The 22663-nt window shown below is 43.5% G+C and overlaps 1 protein-coding gene across 1 annotated transcript; it reads right to left on the reverse strand.

The window, feature by feature from the left end:
- Nucleotides 1–6049: 6049 nt before the first annotated feature.
- On the reverse strand, nt 6050–17732 carry LOC308472582 (gallinacin-10-like). Its single transcript, XM_080997553.1, has 4 exons — nt 17673–17732; nt 9715–9799; nt 8152–8293; nt 6050–6353 (listed from the first exon to the last, which is right to left on the reverse strand). Exons 1-4 carry the CDS (start codon nt 17679–17681, stop codon nt 6341–6343), a joined length of 249 nt encoding a protein of 82 aa, XP_080853679.1. The 5' UTR covers nt 17682–17732; the 3' UTR covers nt 6050–6340.
- Between the last annotated feature and the right edge of the window lie 4931 nt (nt 17733–22663).

The following is a 22663-nucleotide window of genomic DNA, read 5'->3' on the forward strand; positions in this document are numbered from 1 at the left end:
TGCAACTCCCATCTTCCCTAGGTGGCAGGACGAGAGGTCAGGGATGATGGGAATTGCTAGTCCCAAAACAGCTGGAGACCCACGTTTGGGAAAGCCTGGGCTAGATGAGCCATTGGCTCTTCTTACATTTATATTTGGGAGTTAGCATTGTTTGCCACGACATCACCTTAAGTGTGTCATATAGTGTCCTTAGTCATTTAATAAGAAAAGTGATGCTATGTCAGCAGTACCATATGTGAGCATCAAAGGGGGGAGCATGAGAGGCAGAATCAAGATAAACAGTCCAGAATAAGGTTTGGCCCAGCACAAAGATACTGTTAAAAAGGTAACCTATCCGGGTCTCAGATAATTGCTTACCTTGGTTAGAAACGATCACCAAAGCAAGGGCAGCAAGGAGAAAGTAGCAGGCCTTCATAGCTTTGAGAAGGTAAAGGTGGACGTTTGCTGTACAAGGAAAGGAAAAATGGCAAGCAATGTGGTCTGTGCAAGCCTTTTATACTGTTCTGGGGATGGCAACTTCCCCAGCCATCGGGCATAAATACTGAATAATATTCCCTCCACCCAAAAAAACCAACAACCCCAAAACAAACAAACCATTAGGCAGTGTGCCACGCTGTTATATGGAAAGAAGACCCTGTTCTTTGGAGTTGGAACACCTGGGCACAATGGATGTCATGATAAATCAGGGTGGCCAAGGTGGCCTTAGGTGACACTCGAGAGCTGGGAATTGTGCATGCAAGTTTCTTACTCATGTTGTTTTTTGGGGGGTAAAAGATAAAGATAGTCTTTTTCCAGAAAAAGAAAAGTTTGGTGGTATCACTAATAGTTCTCCATTTTTAAAGGGAGTTTAGAAGTGCTGGTTTTACTTATGAATTGTATGTCTCTTTGGTTTCAAAGTTTGATTCTGTTGGTATTTTTCTTACCAATAACTTAACTGGTTTTACCTAAGCAACTCTAAGCTTTTCTTGACCAAGTGATATATAAATCTTGTGGTCTTCTCAGCTACATCATTTTCATAGAATCATAGAGTTGGAAGAGACCACAAGGGCCATCGAGTCCAACCCCCTGCCAAGCAGGAAAAACCATCAGAGCACTCCTGACATATGGTTGTCAAGCCTCTGCTTAAAGACCTCCAAAGAAGGAGACTCCACCACACTCCTTGGCAGCAAATTCCACTGTCGAACAGCTCTTACTGTCAGGAAGTTCTTCCTAATGTTTAGGTGGAATCTTCTTTCTTGTAGTTTGGATCCATTGCTCCGGGTCCGCTTCTCTGGAGCAGCAGAAAACAACCTTTCTCCCTCCTCTATGTGACATCCTTTTATATATTTGAACATGGCTATCATATCACCCCTTAACCTCCTCTTCTCCAGGCTAAACATGCCCAGCTCCCTTAGCCGTTCCTCATAAGGCATCGTTTCCAGGCCTTTGAACATTTTGGTTGCCCTCCTCTGGACACGTTCCAGTTTGTCAGTGTCCTTCTTGAACTGTGGTGCCCAGAACTGGACACAGTACTCCAGGTGAGGTCTGACCAGAGCAGAATACAGTGGCACTATTACTTCCCTTGATCTAGATGCTATACTCCTATTGATGCAGCCCAGAATTGCATTGGCTTTTTTAGCTGCCGCGTCACCCTGTTGGCTCATGTCAAGTTTGTGGTCAACCAAGACTCCTAGATCCTTTTCACATGTACTGCTCTCAAGCCAGGTGTCCCCCATCTTGTATTTGTGCCTCTCATTTTTTTTGCCCAAGTGCAATACTTTACATTTCTCCCTGTTAAAATTCATCTTGTTTGTTTTGGCCCAGTTCTCTAATCTGTCAAGGTCGTTTTGAAGTGTCATCCTGTCCTCTGGGGTGTTAGCCACCCCTCCCAGTTTGGTGTCATCTGCAAATTTGATCAGGATGCCCTTGAGTCCATCATCCAAGTCGTTGATAAAGATGTTGAATAAGACCGGGCCCAAGACAGAACCCTGTGGCACCCCACTAGTCACTCTTCTCCAGGATGAAGAGGAACCATTGATGAGCACCCTTTGGGTTCGGTCAGTCAGCCAGTTACAAATCCACTGAGTGGTAGCATAGTCAAGACCGCATTTTACCAGCTTCTTTACAAGAATATCATGGGGCACCTTGTCAAATGCCTTGCTGAAATCAAGGTAGGCTACATCCACTGCGTTCCCTTCATCTACCAGGCTTGTAACTTTGTCAAAAAACGAGATCAGGTTAGTCTGACATGACTTATTTTTCAGAAATCCATGCTGACTATTGGTGATCACAGCATTCCTTTCTAGGTGCTCACAGACTGTTTGCTTAATGATCTGCTCCAGAATCTTCCCTGGTATTGATGTCAGACTGACTGGGCGGTAATTATTTGGGTCCTCTCTTTTCCCCTTTTTGAAAATAGGGACAACATTTGCCCTCCTCCAGTCTGCCGGGACTTCGCCTGTTCTCCAGGAATTCTCAAAGATGACTGCCAGTGGTTCTGAGATCACATCTGCCAGTTCTTTTAATACTCTTGGATGTAGTTCATCTGGCCCTTGAGACTTGAATACATCTAAACTAGCCAAATATTCTTGTACTATCTCCTTAGTTATTCTGGGCTGTGTTTCCTTTGCTGAATCATTTGCTCCAAATTCTTCAGGTCGGGCATTGTTTTCTTTATTGGAGAAGACTGAGGCAAAGAAGGCATTGAGGAGTTCAGTCCTTTCTGTGTCCCCTGTTTGCATTTCACCATCTTCTCCTCTGAGTGACCCCACTGTTTCTTTGTTCTTCCTTTTGCTACGAACATACCCATAAAAGCCTTTTTTGTTGCTTTTAACCTCTCTAGCAAGCCTGAGTTCATTCTGTGCTTTAGCTTTTCTGACTTTGTGTCTACATGTGCTGGCTATTTGTTTGAATTCCTCTTTGGTGGTTTCCCCCCTTTTTCATTTTTTGTACACATCCTTTTTTAATCTTAACTCAGTTAAAAGTTCTTTAGATAGCCACCCTGGCTTCTTTAGGCACCTTCCATGTTTCCGTCTCATTGGTATTGCCTGACGTTGTGCTTTTAGTATCTCCCTCTTAACAAACTCCCAGCCATCATGAACTCCCTTTCCTTTTAGTATTACTGTCCATGGGATCTCACCCAGCACTTCCCTAAGTTTTATGAAGTCGGCTTTCTTAAAGTCAAGAAATTGAGTCCTAGTATGCTTGGCTGCTCCTTTCCGCTGTGTAGTAAACTTTAGAAGAGCATGATCACTCGCGCCTAATGATCCTTCCACTTCTACCCCACTAACCAGGTCATCAACATTGGTTAGGACCAGATCTAAAATGGCTGTTCCTCTTGTTGCTTCTCCCACTTTCTGGACAATGAAGTTGTCTGCAAGGCCAGTGAGGAATCTGTTTGACCTTATGCTCTTGGCTGAGTTTGACATCCAACAAATATCCGGGTAATTGAAGTCCCCCATTACTACTATCTCCCTTCCTTTTGCATGCTTGGCCATCTGTTCCAGGAAGGCATCATCTATGTCCTCCGTTTGGCTTGGGGATCTATAGTAAACTCCCACAATGAGGTCACTGTTATTCTTCTCTCCCTTAATTTTGACCCAAATGCTCTCACTTTGGCTTTGAGGTTCTAAATCTTGGATCTCTTCACAGGTATACACATCCCTGACATATAACGCCACACCTCCTCCTTTCTTGTCTGGTCTGTTTCTCTGAAATAGATTGTATCCCCCCATTATTACATTCCAATCGTGGGACTTATCCCACCAGGTTTCAGTGATGCCTATTATGTCATATTTAGTTTGCTGTACCAAGAGCTCAAGCTCATCTTGTTTATTTCCCATGCTTTGCGCATTAGTGTACAGACATTGAAGTCCATTAATCATTCCCCCGTGTCTCTTATTTAAGGATTTTTTCCTCCCACCACTAGGTCTGCGTGCTGTTTGCTCCATTTGGTCTATGACATTTGGATGATCATCTTCATCAATTGATAGACTCCTACCTTCAGGAGCATTGTCTCCCTCCCCCACATTAGTCAGTTTAAAGCCCTCCTGATGAGGTTTCTGAGATTTTTGGCAAAAACATTTCTCCCAACCGTTGTGAGGTGCAGCCCATCGCTTGCCAGAAGTCCATCTTCAAGAAACTGCAGTCCGTGATCTAAGAATCTTAACCGTTCCTGTTTACACCATTTGTGAAGCCAGCTGTTCACTTCCACTATTTTTCCCTCTCTCCCTGGGCCACGTCGTTCAACTGGGAGGACAGATGAGATGACAATTTGTGCATTTAATTGCTTCAACTTCCTGCCCAGAGCCTCGTAGTCTCTTTTGATCTTCTGGAGGCTATTGCTTGCAGTGTCATTGGTTCCCACATGAACCAAGAGGAAGGGGTATTTGTCAGTGGGTTTTATGATTCCTTGCAGTCGTTCAGTTACATCTTGGATCTTAGCCCCGGGGAGACAGCACACTTCCCGAGACATCTTGTCAGGCCCACAGATCACTGCTTCTGTTCCCCTCAGTAGGGAATCCCCTATCACCACTACACGCCTCCTCTTAGGTTTGGTCGGGGTTCTTCCGTGAGCTGTCCATTCCAAGGTCGCCTGCACATTCCCTGAGGACTGACTTTGCTGCTCGTCTTCATATACCTGATTGACTGTAATGAGGGAGAGATCCTCAAATGGAGTCTGCTCTTCGTCTTCCATGCTAGGGGAGAGGACCTCAAAGCGATTGTGTATTTCTAAACAATCAGAGCGAATCCTGGGCCTCCTACTTCTTTGAGTCACGTTTCTCCATATATCTGGCTCCTGTGTTGGTGTACTAGCCTCCTTGTCAGGGGAGTCCCCTGTCTCCTCCTTGGTGGAGACGTTGTGCTCTGTTGCTTCCAAGAAAAGCTCCAGCTCCCTAATTCTTTGGAGCGTTGCTACACGTTCCTCCAGTTGCTGGACTTTGTCTTTTAAGAGGGCAATCAACATGCAGTTGCTGCAGGTAAAGCTGCCTGCAACCTTTGGCAAGATGGCAAACATTGCGCAGGAACCGCAGGCGACTGCAGCTGTTCCCTCCCCCTCCATCTTGAGAACGTGTCGTTGGGGGTGGATTCCATCTTGTGGAATTGTGATGGTGGACCCTGGATCTGATCCCAAGGGGTTCTTGAATTATTCCTTCTTGTCTTCTCACCACTCAAGAAGAAAAAGAATGTAGGTACAGTGGTACCTCAAATTACAAATGCCTCAGGTTACAAACTCTGCTAACCTGGAAGAGTTACCTTGAGTTGAGAACTTGGCCCCAGGATGAGAATGGAAATTGTGTTCCCTTGAGCTGTGGCTTCTGGTAACCCTGGGTTGAGGGAGTGGTGGCAGCCTTACCAGTTCTATTTTGTCCTGTTTCTGGAAAAGTAAACGGGCTTGCCAGCCTTGCTCCAGACGCCTGCTCTGGCCGGAGAAGCAAAGACAGGTGAGGGATGGGCAAGTGGCTGGGTGCCTGTTTACTACAAAGACTATTTCTATTATGATACTCTAATGAGGATAAAACTATGTCGTATTGGGTTCTTTCAACCTCATCCTAACCACCTTCTATAACCTCCGCATTTACCACAGTGCTCTGAAGCACTTACTAAACCCCCCTTTTCTTTTACAATATGGGGAGAGTTCTCCCTTGCACCTTGTTGTTGTTGTTGTTTAGTCATTTAGCCATGCCCGACTCTTCATGACCCCATGGACCAGAGCACACCTGTCTTCCACTGCCTCCCGCAGTTTGGACAAACTCATGCTGGTAGCTTTGAGAACACTGTCCAACCATCTCGTCCTTTGTCATCCCCTTCTCCTTATTCCCTTGCACCTTACCTGGAGTTATTTTTCACTCCAGCATTCAGCTGTTAGCTTTCTCCTAAACTGGTTCTTAGCAGTTATATGGTCAGACCTCACTCTTGCATAGTGATACTGGCTGTCTTCACTCATGTTGGGTTTTGCAAAAGCTCTGTGTTTAGCTTTGCAGGTGTTTGACTCCACAGCTCTATTTAAAATGAGGGAGATCACAGACATGGTCTCATTTGATTTTTTTTATTAAGTGGTAATCTAAAGAGTAAAATGACAGAAAACTGGCTCTTGGTGAAAGTAATGCCCCGTAAGTGACAAGAGGAGAGCATGCATGTTCTACATTTGACAACTGCATTCCTGAACAGATTGTGGGCAGAAATGCAGAGGAATGCCAAGAGAGACAGGAGTGGTGATTCAGCTGTAGATTCAGTGCACAACTGTGGTACATTTTCAGAACATCCTTGCAGTGGTGAGGAGAAAAAGAGTACTGTGAACTTGCTTCTTGCAAAGAACGGGTTCTGATGGGAGTGGAGCAATCAGAGCAGAGAGTTGTCCTCAGGCAAGTGTCCTATAAAGATTAAAAAGTGGAAAGGTTAGGTCAGTGTGGTACAGTCCCCAAAGGAACGGGTACAGTGGTACCTCAGTTTAAGAATTTATTTCATTCTGAAGGTCCATTCTTAACTTGAAACTGTTCTTAACCTGAGGTACCACTTTAGCTAATGGGGCCTCCCGCTGCCGCCGTGCTGCCGCCGTGCTGCCGCCGTGCTGCCGCCGTGCTGCCGCCGCACAATTTCTATTCTCATCCTGAAGCAAAGTTCTTAACCCGGGGTACTATTTCTGGGTTAGTGGAGTCTGTAACCTGAGGTACCACTGTAATAGCTTTCTGAACTTCTTCTGCCTACTGATGGTAGGACCATCAGGGTATAGAAACCAAGTCTTATGAGGAACATTTGAGGAAGCTGGGTATGGGTGTGTGTTTTTTTTTTGTAAATAATTTGTATTCATTTTCCAATTAAAAACATTTATATTAATAACAAATCAAATATTTCCACATTCAGAACTCCCCATAAAAAACCCAAAATAGTCAATTATATAATCCAAATTAATTAATTTCAATGGGACTTCCCATGTTCTGGATTTCAAAAGCCAAATATCCATCCTTTATCTTTCTGCTATCTTCTCTATCACTTCACAATTTTCCATTCCTGATATTAACAACCTCCTCTCTCTATCAGTCAGGAAGCTGGGTATGTTTAGCCTGGAGAAGAGAAGACTGATTGCCATCTTCAGACATTTGAACGGCTGACACGCAGAAGATGGAAAAAGCTTGTTTCCTCCTGCACTGGAAGGTAGGATCCGAACCAATGGATTCAAGTTTCAAATTACAAGAAAGGAGATTTCAAGTAATCATCAGGTAGAACCATTAGGAAGCCAGTCAATTCTGCTTCATGAGGCTTTTAAACAGAGGTTGGATGGCCATCTGTCAGGGATGCTTTAGCTGAGATTCCTGCAGTGCAGGGCATGGGATCCTCATGGGAACTCAGTGATTCTGTTATTTCACAAGACATGGGTGGGGAGCCAGTCCTCCAGGCCTTTCTATCTGGCCTTTGAAATCTCCCCCCAGGGCCACACCTCTCACAGCCCATGCTTTGCAACCCACGTTTTTATAATATGTCATCCAGCTCTGATCATGTGCAATGAAGTTCTACTCTGTGGACTGAGTCACACATTCATGTGGCCCATATATCAATCATTATCTCAAGGATGGAGGAACCTCTGGTCAAAGGGGGGACATTCAAATGAGGCCCTCCAGGCCTTTCTATCCAATTCTCTAGAGCAGGCACACCCAACAGGTAGATCGTAATCTACCAGTAGATCACTGGACGTCTGTGGTAGATCACTGGTAGATCACTGGCTCCCCCCAAAGAAGTTCAACAACTTTAACCTGAACCCCAAAAAGCAGGGCCTTCTTGCACCCTAAAAAAGCTCAACCTGAACCGCTCAAAATGGGGTAGATGACTGCCAGTTTTTAACTCTGTGAGTAGATCGCAGTCTCTTGGGAGTTGGCCACCCCTGCTCTAGAGTCTTCACCAGGAGACACACCCCCTTACCAGCCCTGCTCTGCACCCTTCTCAAGTGTATTTTTCTAGCTAGAATGTGTCATTGGACTGTGATAATGCCTCTTGCATGAATGGGGAGTGAATGGAGAAGTATCTATTTGTGTATAGAAATCTTAGATTTCTCCATTGCTCTGTTGAGAGGAATGCCACCACAGAGTTTCTCTCATCACAATGCTATCTCACAGTAGCAAATCAGAAAAACAAAACGGAACTAATATTTGAAGTCATGCAAATATTGGTACTTACTTGGTACAGCAGTTCATTCCTCCATGGCAATCTCCGGATACACTAAAAGTTGTAGGACATGGACCAAAAATGCAGTAACTCTGCCCCTTTGCTCTGCAGGCAAGAGTATCGCCGAGATCAGGAGGAGGACCCTGAGCATAACCTAGACACAAGAGACGGGGTGTTAGTTTCTTAGCTTATTATTCATTCACATACAACAAACAACCCACAGTTGTGAGAATTAGCTTAGGGTGTGAGCAGGTATCTGGCTGTGGAACATATTATTAGGGCAGCCCATCAGGCGGCAAAATGCAAAGGTGCCATACCACCCAGCAGCTGACTCCATGAAACTCCCGTCTGCCAAAGCCAGCAATAAAATTCCCATCACATTTGCAAAAAAATTGCTGGCATATTTGCAAACCAGTACGGTTTCAAATTGGATAGGGGACCATGTGTTGAGATTCCTACATTGCCCATTATGCTCATTTGCTTTCAATAGCAGTAAAGCTCTGCTGCATTAAATATTAATTGCTTCTGGTCTATTTTTCGGGAATCCTGCAACATGTTTAAGTTTTTACTCTGCTAACTATACATTGGAATCTGCTCTGGATCAGTGCTGAGTGGAATTCCACCACACGGATAAGGGAAGAGGGGGAATTCTTTGGAAAATATTTAAAGAGGTACAGCAGCCAAAATAAACTTCCAAGTAGGGATTGTCTTAGGGGCAGCAGTAGACAACAACTAGGAAATTAAGTAGAATGACAATGGGTGGAGCAAAAGGATATAAGCAGCTTGATAAAGATCAACTAGGATGTCAAGGAGGGATAGACTGGGAAATCTTGAGATATGAGATGAGATGATTAAAACAGAACTGTAAGATGTATATAATAAATTTGAAGAATGCAATAATAATAGTTGTCATGAAGTAGTGATCCTGTGAGTAAGTATCGCTGGCTGGGGCCCCTCAGATGGTAACAATTAGTCCCCAAAGTGGGAGCAGGTGATGGGGCTGGCTGGCTGCCAGCGTTCCCCAGCCCCTATAAATCTTTGAGTTAACCTGCTGGGAGGGAAAGAGAACACACCATGGATTAGACTTGCTGTTTGATGTTCTGTAGCTGGTGCTAGAGAAGAAGCCAATAAAGTCTGATAACCCGTTCAGTGTCTGTGTGTGATGGATTAGGACTCAGGAAACTAATCCTCTCAATAATAATGATGATGATGATGATGATATCAGTCCCCAGGTAGGTTTCTCTTTGTCCATCATCAACCTTGTGCAGAGCAATTGCCAATCAGTGTAGACCAGGGCTGGCCAATGCTCCATCATCTGTGAACACTGGCCATCCTGGCTGAGGCACATGGGAATTGTCACCCAGAAGATCTGAAGAACACCATACTGGCTACTTTGGTACAGAAAGTACTGAGCTAAATGGATGAAGAAGCTTTCTAAGCCTTTAGAATGAAGCAAGCCAAATAAACTAAGAATAAAAACAAACTGTGCCCCTTCCTCTCTTCCACCAAACTGAAAATCTTTCATCTTTTTTGGGGTGTGTGTATATATGAGGCCAAAGTTCTTTTCCAACTTACCTGGGCAAATCTGGAAGAGGAGCATGACAACAGCAACGAAGAAGTAAAGGATCCTCATGGCTGATGATCTGGTGGGCTCTGGAGTCTGGTGGGCAGTAGAAATTCACACAAATTCTCAGGCCAGATATTTTTTGGAGGTCGAAGCTAGAGACTGCTTGCGTATTTATAGGGTTGAAACGATTGTGAAATCTAGGTGCATATGTTACTTGTCAATAAGTAACTGTCCTTAACAGTTTGGAAAACTTGCCGGCTGCTGGCGGGTAATTGCACATTTCAAATGATGTGACAATTAAACAGTGATGCAAGATGCACGGTGAAAATCCATTAACCTGTCTCACTCTTACGAAACTTCAGCAACAACACATTAACTTCCTTGTGACCTAATTGATGGAGGGAACTCCTGGGAGCTCTTGGAAACAGAGAAATGATCATAAGAAGAGCCTGCTGGATCAGGCCAATGGCCCACCTAGTCCAACATCCTGTTCTCAGAGTGGCCAACCAGATGCCTGGGGAAAATATGTAAGCAGGATTCGATCACAAGAGCCTTCTTTCCTCCTTTGGTTTCAAGCAACTGATATTCCACAAGCATTTCTGCCTCCAACTGCGCAGGCAGAGCATAGCCATCATAGCTAATAATAATAATAAAGTAATAGTAAAAAACAAATTAAATGCTTTTTTATATATATACAATGAGCTAAGATCTCCGGCTAGTCAATAGCCCAAGACTGTTGGCTGCAGTATGCAAAACCACCCCCAGGCAAGATAGCATTAGCCAAAAAGATGCATGTCCATAATTACTTGTAACATTGATATGCTCTTTTTAAAGGAGTGATGTGCAGCTTTCTTGTTCGTTCATATTTGACAGCTTATCACAGTCATGCAACTTAAATTTGCTTCCATTCTTTATCCCAATCCCCACCCCACCCTTCTTAGGGTTCCAGTCTCCAAAATGTGGCGGTCCGTGGTATCTCTGTGTCTCCTGGTGGTCCTTACGGGCGCTCGCAATGTCCCCATCTTCCCCCCTCTCTCTCACGACATGGTCAACTACGTCAATAAGTTGAACACTACCTGGCAGGTAAGTACCAGCTTTTGGCTGACCAGATGGGATGCGGATGACAATGACAGGAGAAGGAGTGTCCCCACCTCCATCGTTCTGCCCGGACGCTGAGGTCCAGCGCTGAGGGCCTTCTGGCGGATCCCTCACTGTAAGAAGCAAAGCTACAGGGAACCAGGCAGAGGGCCTTCTCGGTGGTGGCGCCCACCCTGTGGAATGCCCTCCCATCAGATGTCAAACAACTACCTGACATTTTGAAGGCAGCCCTGTTTAGGGAAGTTTTTAATGTGTGACATTTTAATGTATTTTTAATATTTGCTGGAAGCTGCCCAGAGTAGCTGGGGAGACCCAGCCAGATGGGCGGGGTACAAATAATAAATTATTATTATTATTATTATTATTATTATTATTATTATTATTATCATTGATAGCCTTTCCTCTTGAATTTGTCTCTTTTAAATAAGAAATAAGAAAAAGATAATGGTGAGGGTAAGCACTGTTGCTTTTTTCTTTTAACTTCACTTGGGGAGAAGGTGAAATCACAAACTGCGCATGAAATACTGGGTGTGAGGAGAGTCTGGGTGAAGCAACAGGAAAATTCCATAGCTTCAACTTGACTACTTGAAACTGTCTGACCTTATTATTATTATTTAAATGACCTATAACATGCAAATCATTTATCCGGCCTTGTCCTGAGGCTTTAATGCCGTTAACACCTAAACGTTCCAACCTGTGAACTTGGCCCTGGATGTAAGCCTTGATTTGCGCAATTGATGGAAGCCTTGGGCCGGCTATGCACTTATACAACTGAAAGTGAAGTCTGGCAATCTGCACGGATGATAAGAGGCGAAATCTGAGCAGGTCTCTAGTTGGTAAATAACTTATAGCTAAGTAATGTTCTTGGCACTGACCTACCTCCTTCAGAGGAAACCACCGATGAGGTCACACAAATCAAAGAAGAGACAAGAAAGGAGAATATCATTATTCTTATTTAACACTGATAAGCTCTCTAAATTGTTGTTGTTTATTAAATCTATTAGACCTGTCACCTCTATAGTTTTGTCTCAAAGCATCTCCTCCTGCCAATTTTATGTTTTGATCCATATAATCCTGTATGCCCATAAAGGTTGGTTGGTTGGTTGGTTGGTTGGTTGATTGATTGATTGATTGATTGATATTAAAGTTATTTATTGCCCTTCATCTGAGAATCACAGGGTGATTTACAATATTTTAAAAAGTAATATAATAGCAAACAAAACAATACTCCCATCCCCTAAACATCATAGATTGCTTAATTAGCCAAAGACCTGGGAGAAGAGGAATGTTTTTTACGTAACGAAGCCCTCTGGAGTTTCCAAATTGGGACCATATCAGAGGAAATCCTTTCTAACTTAGTTACATCAGGCTAGCCAACATGGGCTGCTGATTGTTGTCTCGATGTCCGTCACAGATCAGAAGCTCACAGCTGGAGGCAACAAGGCTGGCTGCCCATCATCTATTCCCATTTGTTATGGGTCACTTAATACTCAAGGACGTGCTTTCCCAGATCTGGTCCCCGTCGGCATAGCAACCGATAGGTCAGCCTGGAGCACCAGAACAAAGTTCTCTGCAGGCCTATGTCAGCCGCCTACAAAGCGCACACTGCCCCAAAGGCAACTGGCTAGTAACTGATTGTTCAAAGCACCCATGGGATTCCTTCTTTGGTAGGATGGTGCCCTGTGCGAGGCCAAAATTTGGCACACCAAAATGGATCTTCTCAATTATGGATCTTCTCAATTTTGTGGCGCACGGTGTCCACAGTGCCCAAAATCCAGCACTGCCAGAAAACTGCACTTTTGCCAGGCATGATAGCGTGGGCCGCACAATGTTTGTGTGGACATGCAATGAAGCCGAACATTGAAGAAGAGGGAAGAAGAGTTTGGATTTGATATCCCGCTTTATCCCACGCGGGTGGCGCGGGTGGCGCTGTGGGTAAATCCTCAGCACCTAGGGCTTGCCGATCGCATGGTCGGCGGTTCGAATCCCCGCGGCGGGGTGAGCTCCCGTCGTTCGGTCCCAGCTTCTGCCCACCTAGCAGTTCGAAAGCACCCCTAAGTGCAAGCAGATAAATAGGTACTGCTTTCTAGCAGGAAGGTAAACGGCGTTTCCGTGTGCTGTGCTGGTGCCGGCTTGCCAGAGCAGCTTCGTCACGCTGGCCACGTGACCCGGAAGTGTCTCCGGACAGCGCTGGCCCCCGGCCTCTTAAGTGAGATGGGCGCACAACCCTAGAGTCGGACACGACTGGCCCGTACGGGCAGGGGTACCTTTATCACTACCCGAAGGAGTCTCAAATTGGCTAACATTCTCCTTTCCCTTCCTCCCCCACAACAAACACTCTGTGAGGTGAGTGAGGCTGAGAGACTTCAGAGAAGTGTGACTAGCCCAAGGTCACCCAGTAGCTGCATGTGGAGGAGTGGGGAATCGAACCTGGTTCACCAGATTATGAGTCCACCGCTCTTAACCACTACACCACATTGGCTCTCTCCTGACCCTCTCCTGCATGAATTTGTCTGTCTTTTAAAGCCATCTGGATTGGTGGCCGTCCCTCTTATTAGGAATTATAAGTACCAAGATTCCGAAAGGCCAGAAAAGACTGTTCATGTACGCGACAACAGCCGCACAGATACTACTAGCCCAGAGATGGAAGGAAGAGACAACCCTGACCAGAGAAGAATGGCAAACCAAGCTGATAGACTATGCCAAAAATTGCAAAATTTCAAAATCAGCTGCGGAGCTCAGGAATCAAGAAGAAATTTATTTTAAAAGTTCTTTAAATTCTTTTTTTTAAAGTTTATAATTTATATACAAGATCCCAGCGGAAGATTCAAGCCAAATTTTCCTTCATGCAGCGCACAGTTAAACTATGGAACTCCTGCAGGAGACAGTGACGACCACCAATCTTCTTTTTTTGTAAATACATTTTTATTTGATTTTCAAAAATATAAACATAAAACGAAACCAATTCAGAATCCAGAGATCAAGATTACTCTGAATTTCCTGACTCCTCCCCCCATCCTTCCCATGCGTCCTATTGATAATATTTTCAACTGCATATCAATACTTCTCTGATTATTTTTGTCTTTCTAAATTATCCGTACATTCTGTTACATTACAAGTGGGGATGAAATCCTGCCAATGTTTTAACCTGCTTACAATGATCTTGTATATAATCTTCTCTGGTCGGGGGTGTCTCTTCCTTCCATCTCTGGGCTAGTAGTATCTGTGCAGCTGTTGTTGCGTACATGAACAGTCTTTTCTGGTGTTTCGGAATCGTGGTACCTATGATTCCTAATAAGAGTGACTGCCACCAATCCAGATGGCTTTAAAAGACAGAAGGGGGAGGAAGGGAAAGGAGATTGTTAGCCACTTTGAGACTCCTTCGGGTAGTGATAAAGCGGGATATCAAATCCAAAACTCCTCCTATTTATAGCTATTAACCACAATGATTATGCTCTACTGCCACTGTTGAGGCAGTAGTGCCTCTCAATACTAGTGGCTGGAAACTGCAGGAGGGTAGAGGACTTTCATGACCAAATCCTTCAGGCTCTTCTCGTGTTCTCATGTGTGTGTAACTTGATTTCCTTTGTGCATTATGCTACTCTTGGTGAAACAGGCAGCATACAATTAAACCACATTTAAATGTACTTTTATTATTAGCGTTATATTTATTTACACCCTGCCTTTCTCCCAGGACCAGGACTCAAGGTGGCAGAATTAAAGCAGATAGAAAAATCAAAACAAATACAAATAAAACACACCTAGCTAACAACGTTTAAAAGTATCTGAAGAAGTGTGCATGCACACAAAAGCTTATACCCAGAACAAACTTAGTTGGTCTCTAAGGTGCTACTGGACTTTTTTTTAAAAAATTCTTTTGACTGTGTCAGACCAACCCAGCTACCTACCTGACCCTTTAGACGGTTGGAGTTAAAAAGGAATTAAAGCACCTTCTACAGCATTAAAACAACGCAAACATGCACTTGAAGCAAACAATTCTGGGAATTGTTAGGGTGCTGAGAATTGTAGAAGGGTAAAGTTTCCAGGAACCTTTGTGGGAAGCGTCCCTCCATCCATAGTTCTTCAGGCACTCTGTCCACCAAATCTAAATCCTTAAACCTGTTCCTCACTTCCACTGTGTATTCATAAGGGATTTGATTTAGACTGTATCTTACCAGCCCAGTGGTTTTTCCTACTTTCTTTAGTTAAAGCTTGAATTTTTCTTAAGAAGCGGATGATCTGAGCCACAGTCAGCTCCAGGTCTTGTTTTTGCTGACTGTATAGAGCTTATCCATCTTTGACTGCAAAGAATATAATCAATCTGATTTCGATGCTGCCCATCTGGTGATGTCCATGTGTAGAGTCGTCTCTTGTGTTGTTGGAAAAGAGTGTTTGTGATGACCAGCTTGTTCTCTTGACAGAACTCTATTAGCCTTTGCCCTGCTTCGTCTTGAACTCCAAGGCCAAACTTGCCAGTTATTCCGTTTATCTCTATGGTGGGTACACAGCCCAAATCACAGTGGTGCTTTTCCTGGAACCCACAATTGTATCAACCAGACCCTTCTGCACTTAATATATTTGTATTTTTGGGTGCTTCTTTTGGTTGTGCAGAACCTCCCCACCTGTGGCTTATTGATCTCTAGAAAACATGTGGTCACCCTCTCTTTGTGTAAGCTGTGCCATTTTGCTGTGCTCGTATCTCTGTGATTAAGACTTCAGTCATAACATGGAGAGTTTTCTTACTTTAGAGGAGAGAGGAGTCCCTGTGTTTGTCTTTCTCAGACCCTCCAAGTGTCCCTGTTTCCCAGAGACAGCCCCGGATTTACAGAAGCCGTCCTGGTTTCTGATTTGATCCCGGAATGTCCCACTTTTCCTTAGGACATCTCAATTGGTCTGTATAGTTAAAGCTATGGTTTTCCCAAGAGTGGTATATGGAAGTGAGAGCTGGACCATAAAGAAGGCTGATCGTCGAAGAATTGATGCTTTTGAATTATGGTGTTGGGGGAGACTCTTGAGAGTCCCATGGACTGCAAGAAGATCAAACCTCTCAATTCTTAAGGAAATCAGCCCTGAGTGGTCACTGGAAGGACAGATCATGAAGCTGAGGCTCCAATACTTTGGCCACCTCATGAAGACTCCCTGGGAAAGACCCTGATGTTGGGAAAGATGGAGGGCACAAGGAGAAGGGGGCGACAGAGGATGAGATGGTTGGACAGTGTTCTCAAGGCTGCCAACATGAGTTTGACCAAACTGCAAGAGGCAGTGGAAGACAGGAGTGCCTGGCATGCTCTGGTCCATGGGGTCACGAAGAGTCGGACACGACTAAACGACTAAACAACAATTTTCACTGGAGAAATGTTGGAGGGTATGGAGTTATGTGACCCCCAAGCCAAGGAGATAAGTAACTATACAACCTTTAGAAGACATCCGAAGGCAGCCCTGAATAGGGGAAGTTTTTAATGTTTAATTTTATTTTTATTATTATGTATTTTATTATTATTATTATTATTATTATTATTATTATTATTATTAATATGTTGAAAGCCACCTAGAGTGGCTGTGGCAACCCAGTCAGATGGGCAGGGTTTAAATAAGAAAATAATAATAATAATAATAATAATAATAATTGAATAGGACATCCCTATTTTCATCAGATGAATGTTGCAGGGAATGCTTTCTTCATATGCTTCCTACGAGTGAGGCAGTGGAGGGGAGGCGATTTCTTAGTGATCTGGTTTGTGGTAACAAATGCACTGCCAACGATTTAAAAACAACAGGACACTTGTTTTATTTGTTTTTATTTATAAGATTTCTTGCCCACCTTCTCTCTAAGGACACGAGGCAGGTTACAGCAGTATAATCATGCAGTTATAAAAAGTGTTTCAGTCATAGCAGAGTTGGAAGGGACCCTGAGGGTCATTTAGGCTGTCCCCCTTCAATGCAGGAATCACAGCTAAGGAATCCCTGAGACAGAGCAGTATAGATACAGCAAAGGAAGGCCATTCAGAGAAAACAAAAGACCTGAACTGCCAAAGGCCGGGGTAAAGAGGTGTGTGTCTTCTGCATACAACAAAAGCTGTGTGAGGAGGGAATTCCACAACTGAGTCAAGTTGATTTAATACAGTGGTACCTCAGTTTTCTAATGTAATCCTTTCCGGAAGACCATTTGAGTTTTGAGACATTCAAAAACTGAAAACTCAATACAGAAGCCTCAATAAGGAAAACTCAATATGGAAAACTCAACACGGAAGCCGCGTGGCATGTTCGACTTCCGAAAAGTGTTCGAAAACTCAAGCATTTATGTCCATGTTTCTGCCGTTTGAAAACCTAAACGTTCATCAACAGAGACGTGCAAAAACTGAGGTACCACTATATTTGAATTCTGGTTTTCCAACAACAAATGTTGATCTCAGAATAGCTCGCAATAATTGCAATCAGACTAATTTGGTCCAGGTACTGAGATTCCACCAGATCCAGCAGAGAGATCTACTGAATGCACTGTGACCCACAAATACATTTCAGTTCTTTCTCTGCTACTGATCAGTCACCTTTAACTTCTCTAAACTTGGGATTTAATAGCCTGGCAAATGTTATACTTACATGCCAGCTCATTCAACCATTTGAATGGATTTTATTCTTCGCATTAAATCTCCACCGGGAGGATTTATCTCCCAGGGTTAATACCAGGAACCATTTATATAGCAATTTTAATAAGTAAACACAAGTGCTTAATGCAACTTATGATGTCAGCGCTACAATGAGTGCATTCAAAACAACAATCCTCCCTCCCTCCCTCCCTCCCTCCCTCCCTCTCAGCACAACCTGTGCTGTTCTTACTAAAATGAATAAATTCTTAGTTCTGACTTACTCCAAGCATACAGTTCCGGCTTTACAGGTAATTTGGCATCTTGTTCAACCCTCAAAACCTACAGCTGAAGGGATCTCTGGATTCAAACAGAAATGACATTTCTCCCCAATGCAATATTTACTGTAGGGCCTCTAGTTCCTGTAGGAAAAAAATTTTTAATTAGGAAATAAAAGGAAAATAGACACACCTGCAATGTGTGAAAACTAGGCGCAAGAGGGCGCCCCACTGCCCTGCAAAATGACCTGCATTTCCCCCCGAAAAGATCAACAGGTCCAGTGCAACTGTTTGCAAGGAGAGACTAGTATTTTCAATTTTTTAGATGGGAAGAATTGAGTGAATTATTCATGAGTTAATGGGAAGAGCTTGTTGTATTTTGACACAGCACCACCAATCTAGTTCTGTATCTCAGCGTCTTATTATATCTTTATCATTTTTCACACAGCCAGAGAGGTGCAATAGTCTGATATTTCCTACAATTGCAATAATTAATTAAAATTCAATGCTGAGTTTGTGAGTTCAAGCAAAACTGTTGTCTGGTGACCAGCATAGTGTATATGTTATACTACAGAGTATTCTTCTTCTTCCTTGGTGATCACTCATAGCTGAGTAGGGATGTGGGTGGCACTGTGGTCTAAATTACTGAGCCTAGGGGTTGCCGATCGGAAGGTAGGTGGTTCGAATCCCCGCGACGGGGTGAGCTCCCATTGTTCGGTCTCAGCTCCTGCCAACCTAGCAGTTTCAAAGCACATCAAAATGCAAGTAGGTAAATGGCGGGAAGGTAAATGGCGTTTCCGTGCACTGCTCTGGTTTTGCCAGAAGGAGCTTAGTCATGCTGGCCACATGACCTGGAAAAACTGTCTGCGAACAAACGTTGGCTCCCTCAGCCAGTAAAGCAAGATGAGCACCGCAACCCCAGTCATTCGCGACTGAACTTAACTGTCAGGGGTCCTTTACCTTTACCTTTACCATAGCCGAGTAAGATTGTCTTCCATAAACATGGTTTTAACAGTGAGTCCGTAAGTGACTGTGGAGGCCAATTCTGGATCCACACATCCTTCCACAGTGGGGACATAGGTTTCTGGGCAATAGTGTCAGACAACCAATATGATATCTCTTACTTTCTCATTTTTCTAATCTTAAATTCAGCTCTGACCATTTCTGCAGCAATCTGAAAAAAATCCTCCTGAAAATTCATCAGCAATTTAGGGCGAATTTCTTCAAACATGCCCATTTTGTACATATTTTTTGCAAGCAATTTCCCCTAATAAAATGCATTTCAATGTTATTTTCACCAAAGTATGCACAGTTTTCTCTTTTTCTCTGTATTTCTGTGCAAACATTTGTATAACATCAGAAGGGTTGCCAAACAAACTTGGGTTTTGCCACCTGCTCAGTACCTGGGGACATACGAAGGAAACAGGACATTTCCTCTTGTCAGTCTGATGAGTCTGGCTGTCTTTCTCTCCAGAATTTAGTTTATAGAACAACAATTCCTGTCTCTTGAAGTAAGGATTTATATTCTTGCATCATCATCATTAGTATTATTATCTAAAAGAAAGTAGGAGAAAAAAGCAAGAAGTTTGTTTCTCCCTCACTCATTTGTTCCTTTAAACCAGGGATCAGCAACCTTTTTCAGCTGTGGGCCGGTCCACCGTCCCTCAGACCATGTGGTGGCCTGGATTATATTTTTTTGGGGGGAAATGAACGAATTCCTATGCCCCACAAATAACTCAGAGATGCATTTTAAATAAAAGCACACATTCTACTCAAACGCCCGGCAGGCCCCACAAATAACCCAGAGATGCTTTTTGAATAAAAGGGCACATTCTACTCATGTAAAAACATGCTGATTCCCGGACTGTCCACGGGCCGGATTGAGAAGGCAAATGGGCCGGATCCGGCCCCGGACCTTAGGTTGCCTACCCCTGCTTTAAACTCTCCTCTCTTAAATAAAAGAAACTCAGCAAAGTTTCTGACTGTCTGGCAGGAATATTCAAAATATCCCTTATGTTTTCAGAGGGAGAAAAGACAGTGCTCCCATCAGTTTCTGGAATCTTGGTCATCACTCATCAGAATAAGCAAAATGTTGGTTTTGCTGAAATAGAGGTACAAACGAGTTATAAAGCGAGATGCTTAATACTGAGTTGCGCAATCGGCTCGGTATTTTCTATTCTACACTGAAGTTACATACATACATGCCATAATTTTAAAGCACATTTTCCCACGTGTTGACAGATTCTGGGAACAGTGGTTTACCTCTCACATAGCTGCAGTTCTCAGCATGCTTAATAAACCATAGTTCCCAGGATCCTTTGGAGGGGAAAAAATGTGTGGCGTTTAGAGTCTGACAATGGCCATCCAGGTCTTGAGACAGGAATCTTTCCCAACCCTGCTTAGAGTTGTCATGATTTGAACCCGTGACCTTGGATGTGCACAGTTTGTCCTGCATCACTGATCAGTGCTCCTTCTCCCGAGATGATATCATTTTACTTTCTCAGCAGTCATGCTTAAGTAACCTAGCACAGTACCTACTCTGAGTCATTTCCTGATCAGTATCAGTTTAAATAATAACCATCACGACCTCTTTCGAGCCATTCTTCACTGCTGAAATATAACCACCCACCATAGGGTGGGGTGGGGGCAAACCCCCCCACAGTATTCTTCCAATTATCACCATTTGGATTTCGACTCCAGAGTCCAAACTTATTGGCTAATATTGCTGGGTTCTTAACGTGCATGGCTTAGATCAGGGAGCTTTTTAAAGGATTGAAATAAACTGTTGCAGGGGCCGGATTAACCAGAGTGTAAGGATTGGGTCTCTCTCCCACACACGAGACAACTCCAGCAGTTAATTACCGTATTTTCCGGCGTATAAGACGACTGGGCATATAAGACAACCCCCCAACTTTTCCAGTTAAAATATAGAGTTTGGGATATACTCGTCATAGAAGACTACCCCTCTTCCAACACACACCAAATAAAAATTTAAAAAACCAGTCTCCAGTCCAGCTCAGAAATCCCAGTGGCCAGGGGCTTCTGGGGCCAATTTTCAGGCATATTTCTGCTTTATCTAGAGAGCTTGGTGTCCTCTGATTTAATTTGCTGTTGTTTTATCCTTTGGTGGGGAGTTGCTGCAGGAGCTGCTGCTGTAGCTGGCGTATAAGACGACCCCCGACTTTTGAGAAGATTTTCCTGGGTTAAAAGGTAGTCTTATACGCCAGAAAATACAGTAATTAAGATTTATTGGTTCAACAAAAAGCTCCGGTTGGAGCTCCGCTAATTTCAGTCTTCCTCCAATTCCACAGTTGCCAGGAATGAGCTCCCCCCCTCTTCTTCCCCCAACAGGAAAACCCCCACCTCCTCTACCTGTACTTTTCATGCTTCTCGGCTAATCTCATGTCGGGTTGATTCCCCTCTCTTTATTTCTGTGTCTGTGTCACTATCTGAGCCTTTCCTTTGACTAACTGCTTCTCCCCCCTCCTGTAGGAATCCTCCTCCTCCTTCCTCTGTGCCTGCTCTTTTGCTGCTTGTCAGAACGTCCAGTTGTCTGACACAGAGTTTGGGGACCCAGACAAGCAAAAACCCTCAAGGAGGGGGTGAAGCAAAGCCTGGAAATAGAAGGGAAATGAGAGCCTCCATTGACAGATTCAATGCACTGAATATGAAATGCAGGGAGTGGCATAGAGTGAAGCATAACAGATGGATCATGTCCAAATTGTGAATTTGTCCTTCCTTCAGGCCCGTTGTTTTAAACACCTGTAGCATGGTTAGCTAAAGTGTAGCCCTCTAGATTTTATCCCATCATCCCTGAGCATTGTCAATGCTAGTGTGGATGACAGGAGTCCATTAAGCTCTGCAGGGCCACATCTTGACCATCCCATTCAATACTTCATATCTAAATATTTCAAATTTGGTTATATGTCTTACTTTTCACCGCTATTCAGAACAACAAACCCACGTGTTGCAAACTTAACACAACAAACAACACAAGCAACACGAAGACCAGTATTCTAGATAGCACTCCAATTCTTGTTGCATGATATACATAATTTAGTACAACAAAAAAACAAAAACAAAATGTGTGCACTTGTAAATTCTCTAATATATTTGAAATCAAATGAACACACGTCTGTCAATCTTTGAAAGTCCGTAGAAGTATATTAAGTCTATAGTTGAAACAAAGTAGTAGATGCAATCCTGCGGGCTAAGCAGTAAAACTTTTTAGGCGTTCATGGGTGCCGAAGTAGTAAGTGAATAACAACGTAGGACAGTGATCCCGTATAATCTGACTGTTTCACTGGAATCTTCTTCAGCACAACTACAAAAGAATTCAAATATGAAACAATGACCTGTGTACATGAAAAATATATAAACTTCACACTTTACAACCCATACGCTACAAATACAATAAGAAGAAGAACAAAGGTACTTCTACGGACTTTCAAAGATTGACAGATGTGTGTTCATCTAGTATACTGGTCTTCGTGTTGCTTGTGTTGTTTGTTACTTTTCACTCCTGCAGAAAGCAGGAATATCCCTGAAAGGACTGCAATAGAAAGTCAGCAAACATTGTTTGTTTTATGTTGATGATCTTCTTTTCTTTTGGAAGGATGTCAAAATGTACAATAGCGCCCTAGCTCAACTGAAAGAGCACTTTGACACGAAAGATCTTGGTGAGGTAACCAACTATTTATCTCTGGAAATAGAGAGAGACCAAGATGGTAATATTCTAGTACACCAGTCACGGAAAATTGCTGCTGTGTTAAGCAAACTAAACCTGATGGATGCTAACCCTGTAGACACACCGATGACAACAGGTTATCAGGTAGATGACACTGAAGGAGCATTTTCTGACACTACACTGTACAGAAGTGTGCTAGGAAAACTAAACTTCATTGCCAGATGTTCAAGACCTGACATTGCTGTTAGCTGTAATTTGCTAAGTAGACAAGTCAACAATCCTACGGTTAAGGATTGGAAAGCTCTGAAAC

This window comes from Podarcis pityusensis (genome assembly GCF_964106645.2).
Source record: "Podarcis pityusensis genome assembly, chromosome: 3".
Lineage (NCBI taxonomy): Eukaryota > Metazoa > Chordata > Lepidosauria > Squamata > Lacertidae > Podarcis > Podarcis pityusensis.